This window comes from Brassica oleracea, chromosome C1 (assembly GCF_000695525.1).
Source record: "Brassica oleracea var. oleracea cultivar TO1000 chromosome C1, BOL, whole genome shotgun sequence".
In the NCBI taxonomy this organism is placed as follows: Eukaryota; Viridiplantae; Streptophyta; class Magnoliopsida; order Brassicales; family Brassicaceae; genus Brassica; species Brassica oleracea.
The window spans coordinates 16,046,684-16,054,640 of NC_027748.1; the positions used below are offsets into that span (position 1 = coordinate 16,046,684).

A 7,957-nucleotide genomic window follows, 5' to 3' on the forward strand; every position below is an offset into this window, starting at 1 on the left:
ATTGGGTTTTCCATGACTAGGTTTTTAACGAGGCACCACGTAATACAAGATGGATGATCAAGGGGGAGTGTTATAAGATAAGCATTGAAATGATCATCCACTTCTTTACCAAACTCAAGCACTATGATCATCCACTCCTTTACCAACTCAAGCACTATGATCATCTACTCATCAAACACTATGATCACCCACTCATTTACCAAATTAAGCACCATTTTTGTTATTTTATGTATTGTTGTTCACTATAAATATCATCACTCATCTCACTCTTTTGTACACCATAAACAAGAACAAGAGTTTATAATCAAAGAACCATTACATCTTCTTCTTCTTCCTTATAATAAACTCTCTCCCTTATACTAGTGTTATTTGCTTTCTACGGGTATCAAATTCTACTCTTATTTAAATTTTTCGGTACTATAAATTATAAAGTTATTTCTTAACAAAACAAACTTAATTAACTTTATTACAATAAAACAAGCCGGCCCACAAGTTAAGTAAACTAAGCTACGCTTGCGCAAACAAACCAAATCCAATAATTCGATCTAATCCGAAAAAATGGTATGGATCGGTTTTGGATCATGCTAAGAAACTAATTGAACACCGGCCTACTAAGCCCCAAAAAAAAACACAGATAAGCGCTTATTAATGTGCTAGACCAATATACAAAAAATGTTGATTATACCAACTTATTAAGTGTCATTTATAATAACATCCCCTCATAGGCGAATATTATGGAGTATATCTCAAGTTGCCGTAAAGCTTTGAATCAGTGGAGAAGGCTTAATGACATAAATTCTGAAAACATGTGAAGGAACTTAAAGAAAAAGTTGAGACTTTGTATTCAAATGATGAGGCCATAACTTAGGAGATAACAGAGGCGTTGAAATAACTATCTGAGGCTGTTAAGACTGAAGAAATGTTCTGGAGACAAAATAATAGATTTTTTTGGCTATGGAAAAGGGATAAAAACTAAGTTTTTCCATGCCGTAACAAAGCAACGAAGAGCCAAAAATCAAATTACATGCTTACTAGATAACTAGGGAAACACGGTAGATGATAAGGAGGGTCTGATAGCAATGGCTACCAGTTATTACAAACAAATCTTCGAATCGTCCAATCTGGAGGAAGTTGATGAAGCTCTAGCCGATGTATCGACTACCATCATTGAATCGATAAATGAAGAACTGACAGGACTCGTTACATAATGTAAGGTAAAGCTAACGCTTTTTGCAATGCACTCGGAGAAAACTCCGGGACCTCATGGGATGGCAATTTTTTTTATCAGAAGTTCTTGATATATTTAAAGAGGATTTAACTTTTATCGTTAATCAGTTCTTTTTTGATGGTACTATGGTACAAGGACTAATGATACAAATATTTGTCTCATCCCAAAGAAGGACAAGCCTAATGAGATTACTCAATTCATGTCGATCACCTTGTGTAATGTTAGCTATAAGATAATTTCAAAGGTCTTATGTAAGAGATTAAAAAAAAAAGTCCTACCATACCGTAACTCTGAAACCTAGTGAGACTGTGTTCTTGGAAGACAGATTACATACAATATATTGATTGCATGAGATGTTTCATGCGCTAAGAACAAACCAGGTAGAAGGAACAAGAGGATGGCAATAAATACAGATATGAGAAAAGCGTACGGATGGAATAAGACTTTATTAGAGCAGTAATGAAAAAAATGGGATTCTCGTCCACATGTATAAATTGGATTATGCGGTGCATATCATCGGTTAAGTACAAAGTCCTTATGTATGGCCAACCAAGAGAGAATAATGTTTTTGAAAGAAGATTACGTCAAAGAAATCATTTGTCTCCTTTCATATTTATTTTATGCACGAATTCGCCCATCAGCCTTCTCAGTCATGCAAAGAATCAAGGAAAGATAACGGGGATGCGTGTTTCACGTGCTAGTCCCTTGGTATCTTACCTTCTATTTTTTATGATAGCCTTTTTTTTTATAAGGCGGAGCCCCGTAAATGTGAAAAAGTTATGAAAATAGTAAGAAAATATGAGAAAGCTTCAAGACAACGCATCAAAAACTTTTCTCTACTCTTTGGTAAGAGAGTTCTTGGGAATGTGAGGCAAACAATACAAGATACACTTAAGATTCAGAATGAGGGAGGAATGGGTTCCTACTTAGGGGTACCAGAATATATTACCGGATCTAAATGCAAGTTGTTTGTATATCTAAAGGACATATTACGAAACAAAGTCAATGGTCGGATAGGCAGGTGGTTATCAAGAGGAAAAAAAGTCCTAATTACATCCATTTTATTAGTTTTTCCGACATATGTTATGTCTAGTTTCTTGGTTCCTTTGGAGATATGTGAGAGTCTTGCAAGTGCCATTTTATAATTTTGGTGGAGTTCGAATCCACCTAAAAGAGAAATCCATTAGGCAAAATGGGAGAACCTGTGTCTATCGAGAGAAGGGGGTAGAATTAGATTATGTATGATCCATAAATTCAGTCTTGCTTTTTGGCAAAATAGTTATGGCGATTGGTACATTTTCCAAACTCTTTCTTAGTTCGGGTTCTGGGTGAAAAATATTTCAGACTTAGCTCGCCATTGCGAGTAATTTCTACGATCCTTCCTCGATATGGACAAGTATTTCAACGGCAAGAAAAATACTATTGATGGGGATTCGGCAGAAGACTCATTATGGATATGAAGTTAAATTGTGGAACGATTTTTGGATACCTACAATACCAGCTAGATAACAGCCTAATGTCTCGTTAGTTCATCCGATATTGATTGTCAGTGATCTTACCAATGGGGATTTTAAGGAAGGGACTTTAAGATGCTTGAAAATTTTGTTGTTCAAGAGGATATAGCGCTAATTCGTAGTTTGGCCATAAGTCGAACCACTCACCAAGATGGTACACAAAGAGTGGTCAATATATTGTTAAGTCTGGATATTGAGTGGCAAGGCATGTCTTAAAATTTGAGATAGAGGAAGTCTATACAGAACCTAGTATCACCGCGCTACAAGCTTTTACTTGGAAAATAAAGGCTCCTCAAAAGATGTGCCATCTTATTTTGCAGCTGATTACCGGCCATGTAGCGGTAATGAGGAATCTGACACGTCGTCATATGCGTTGTGATACTATTCCTCTAGATCTGGGGATTCAGATGAGTCAGTAACTTATGAAATCTTTGAGTGTTCACCGGCCCTACAGGCATGGGAAATATCAGCAACTCCATCAATACCAGACATCTTTCGAGTATTTATGCCAATATGAATTATTTTTCTGGAGAAAAACAGTTTCGAGGATTCTGAGCTGGATATGGATCCTTGCCCTTCGATAATTTGGTATCTTTAGAAAGGTAGGAATGATAAACTATTCAGGGGATAGACAGTGATCCCCAAGATCTAACCAGACACGCAGAAGGAGAGTGTCAAGCTTGGTTCTCAGCGAATGTGATTGTTCCTGCACATCACATCCAAACAAAGGTTCTATTTCTCGATGTCTATAAATTTTGGCAAGTCAAATGTTGAAGCATATTCTCTATCTCCCAAATAAGTGCTTTTATTTCTCCATGTTCCTGCACATCACATCCATTAAGTAACACTGACTCACAAGCCATATGCTTGGAGAACCTTTGTTTGGTTGATGGATCATGGAATCAAACCTTTCAATTCAGTGGCTGCAGTTAAGTTTTAAAAGATATCTCTGGACAAAACCAACTATTGGGGACAAGGAACCTTCGATGCCGAAATCAGTTTTGTATTCAGAATTAGAAGCATTTATTTGGGAGATGGAGAATATGCTGCAACATTTGACTTGCCAAAATTTATAGACATATTGTAAAAACCTGATCACAATGATTAAAGAAGTTCGTACATACCTAAACTTTTTGACTGGGCTGAAAGATACAAAGACTCTTCAAAATTGATTACAGACATTCAAGATTTCATATGTTTCACGAAGGCAAATATATAATTTCTGATTTTCTAGTTGAAACTGCTCTGATCATTTCGTAGAAAATTATATTATGTTGGTTGTTTTATTTCATTCTTCCTTTACCACCTTGAATATGAATAATATAACAGCAAAAATAAAATAAGATTACACCCCTGGAAATTCAGTCAAACATGGAAATTGCCCAATAAGTTTCCTAGACGGATTTTTATTTTCGTTGGTAATCATGTCGACATGTGTTTTAAGAGGACACCGTTTGATTATTTTCTATAACTCATGCTTTCTTTCTTTGATCCTAAGCTGGAGAAGTGATTGAAATCAAATCAGCTACGGGTGAAGATGAAGATTGATCTGAACAAGGTGGCTCGTAAGATCGAGGTGGATAACCGTATTCCTCTCCGTAACTACTACCGCATCGCCGATAATCTTCTCCGTCAGGTATGCCCCGATAATCGCAACCGATGATTCCAATCCCCATCGGAGTTCAGTGTTAACCGTCTCTAGGATGTGGTTTTCTTAGGGTATCTCCAAGTAATCGTCCTAAGTGTTTTGTTTCAAAGGAGTTGGCCTAGTGGTTAAAACTCTAGGACTGGATCTAAAAGATCACAAGTTCGAATCGGCATACTTCAATTTTAACCTAGTCATTAGAAGAAAAACAGGAATGATCTTGTAGAGAGAGAGATATGTTGTAATGAAGCGTTACAATTGTATGATTCTCTTTTTGCAAAGCAGCTAATTGATTGTTCATTGCTCAGGCCAGCATATATCGCGAAGAGAAGAATGTTGTTGATTTGTATATCATGCTTCTTAGATATTCAAGGTGAGGATAAATGGATCACTATGTCTACTTTTTAGACTTCTAGCTAAAAGGTTTTTTTTTTTTTTAATTACAGTTTGATTTCTGAAACCGTTCCTTTCCATCAAGATTACCAGGCATCGCTTCCACAAGCAAGACTTGGGAGTAGGAAGGTCAGGTATCTTTATTTTTAGCCTTCAAGTGTTGTTTTAATCTCGACAGGCATTGTAAAATTCTCAAGAGCCAAACTTTTTGTTTTGTACAACAGAGGTTGCGGTCTGTAATCAATGAGCTCGAGACTCTGAAACCGGAATTTGACCGGCGAGTGGATGAGCTGAACCGAGAAGACGATGAATTGCATCGGGTTGGAAGTGATTTCCCTGTCGTATCATATAGTTCAGATGCTGTTGAATGGCCTCCTGTCCACAGAGATCCATACTCTAGACCTGATATTAACAAGGTTCAAGACTTTAAAATTTGCATTTAGTACATAAGATTTTGTTGACTCAATCTGCATCTTTAATAACCATGCTCTTCAAACTTCAAATCTATTTTCTTTTCTTCCTTCCTTGAATGCAGACAACATCTCAACCATCCTCGACGTATAACAATAGTCTGACTTCATCTTCAAATCGTACACCGATTGATCAGCAATTCCAGAAGTTGTGAGTATTCTCATTTGCTATTATTTTTTTGGAAACCTTGAGAAATAGGGGCATGCAAGACAATATATGTTACTGGTTTTCTTGCATGACCTCTGTCTGTTTGTGCAATCATAATAATTTTGAAGATGTATGAGTATAGAAGACTAACGTGTTTGCCCGTGTCAATCCGAGATTGTAACTGAGACTTTAATTGTTTTCCTGAACCTGCAGATCTTTTGATTTTCTGCCTGCAAACCAAGCAACCTTATCTAGACATTCATTTCTAGGTCCAAATGGTCTTAAAAGTCAATGGGTTGTACCCAAGTCGGAGATAAAGGTGGAAAGTGCTGATATTTGTTATCCTCTCATATTCTTAGCCTTTATTTTTCCTTGTGGGTATAATCCAATGTTAATTTGAGTTTTAGTTTTAAAGGATCTGAAAAATCTTTAACTTGTATGGAATGACAGGTTCAGTATCCGAGTAATACCGATTGGGTTTCTGCTGAAAATTCAGGGTAAATACTGATCTTGTGTTACCTTTTAAGAATTTCGTTATAGAAGTCATGCCTATTTTTGACCATGTCCACGTATATCTACAGTGTGATTGACGCTGGACCTGGCATTTCCTCAACATCACTAAATAGTGATTCCCAAACGTTGAACTCTGTGCTCTCCTTAGATGATGGTCGATGGCAGCGACATTCTGAGGCGGTTACTTCCCAGTTTGTCAGTGACGCAACTGAAGACCCCTTTCAGTTTGTGGGTATGAAGCAACCTACCCCACCTCCTGTGCTTGCCCAAGTGCATCAAGAGTTTGCCCAAATCTGCCCATCTAAAGTAGCTGATCCTAGACCAGGACCTGCACTTCCTTCATTAGAAGAAAAAGAAGGCAGCAATGCTTATCAGCATTTGCATGTGGTATGTTGTAGATATTTCTTATTTTATTTCTTTTGCAATTTCCATCAATTGGTGTCTGTGAGAGAAAAATAGAAAAGACATGCATTTCAAGTTGAAAACATTGAGACGATATCCATGATTATTCTAACTCTGTATGAGCTCAAGGATCAGTTCATTGATTAATCCAGAAACTATTGAACGGAACATTGGGATATGAATATATTTTTAAGTAAAAGAAGTGGATCCATGCCCATTAAATCTCATATACTTGCTACAATTGGCGCTCTTGTTTTTCTGCTCTCTTTTTTTGTCTTGTTAAACCATTACTAATGTCGACTCCCTTTTTAAAATCTGCTGTTGAAGCCTGTGCGGATAATGGAAGATTTCTTAAGGCTAGCTCGGTCAAACACAGAAAGGAATCTAGAAACTTGTGGAGTGCTTGCTGGCTCTCTGGTGAGTATAGACGGAACACACCTTTGCATTCATATATTATATTGTGCTCGCGTTCATGATCAGCTGAGATTATCTTGTCATCACTTGTAGAAAAACAGGGTTTTTCATATCACTACTCTCATAATCCCAAAGCAGGAGTCAACCTCAGATTCTGTATGTTCCTTCTTAACCATTTACATCAATAACAATTAGTGACAGCCTTTTCACATTCCGACTATCTTTATTTATTTTTTAATGTACAGTGTCAAACACTAAACGAAGAGGAAATATTCGAAGTTCAGGACAGACTCTCTTTATTTCCCTTGGGTTGGATTCATGTAAGTTCTCTTAGCCTCGTCAAGCAGCAATTCTCATTCACTATCATTGTCTTTAGAGATTAGTTGTTAATATTCTGGTGGCTAATTACATATTGTTTTCAGACACACCCTACACAAACTTGCTTCATGTCATCAGTTGATCTTCATACACACTACTCGTATCAGGTTACAGACTTCCCATTACAATATCTATATACATGTTCACTTATGATGTCTAACCATATGGGTTTGTCCCTCTGACAGATAATGCTACCGGAAGCAGTAGCAATCGTGATGGCTCCGACAGACGAAACAACACCTCACGGGATATTCCATCTCTCGGACCCATCAGGTGTATCCGTGATCCGAAACTGCCAGCAGCGAGGCTTCCACCCGCACGAAGAATCAGAAGACGGTAACCCAATCTATGAGCATTGCTCACACGTCTTCCTCAACGCCAAACTCAAATACGAAGTCCTCGACCTCCGCTAAGACCATATCCCCAACCCAATCAGAACCATGTTTTTTTTTTCCTTTCAGATGTCTGAGCCGTACATAATATTGTGTCACTTCTTCAAAACCTACGGCTGCTAATGGTTGTGTTTTATTATCTACTCCAAAAACGAATATACTTTTAAATTCTTATTATATACCAAGCAAAACCAAGCTGGCTAGAAATTTTATATTTTTAAGAATCAAAAAGATTAAACTAAATGGATTATTATTTTAATTTCAAATTATATAAATTTAAACAACATGGATTATTATTATTTTATATATTAAAATTAGTGTTTTTTGCAGAATTGACCTATAACTTAAAGTCAAACACAAAACTAACCTCCTTTTTTTTTGAAAATTGGTTTTGCCCTATTCACCCCACAAGTTTATATAATTTACGAAAATGCCATCAATTTTTTTTTTCTTTTTTTTT

The 7,957-nt window shown here is 36.8% G+C and overlaps 1 protein-coding gene across 1 annotated transcript; it reads left to right on the forward strand.

The window, feature by feature from the left end:
• Positions 1 to 4,022: 4,022 nt before the first annotated feature.
• LOC106322545 (AMSH-like ubiquitin thioesterase 3) lies at positions 4,023 to 7,676 on the forward strand. Its single transcript, XM_013760605.1, has 14 exons — positions 4,023 to 4,160; positions 4,241 to 4,378; positions 4,696 to 4,760; positions 4,834 to 4,909; positions 5,005 to 5,196; positions 5,316 to 5,401; positions 5,612 to 5,717; positions 5,849 to 5,895; positions 5,980 to 6,298; positions 6,641 to 6,730; positions 6,821 to 6,883; positions 6,973 to 7,047; positions 7,150 to 7,212; positions 7,291 to 7,676. The coding sequence occupies exons 2-14, from the start codon at positions 4,280 to 4,282 to the stop codon at positions 7,516 to 7,518; spliced, it is 1,509 nt and encodes a 502-aa protein (XP_013616059.1). The 5' UTR covers positions 4,023 to 4,160; positions 4,241 to 4,279; the 3' UTR covers positions 7,519 to 7,676.
• Positions 7,677 to 7,957: the final 281 nt, after the last annotated feature.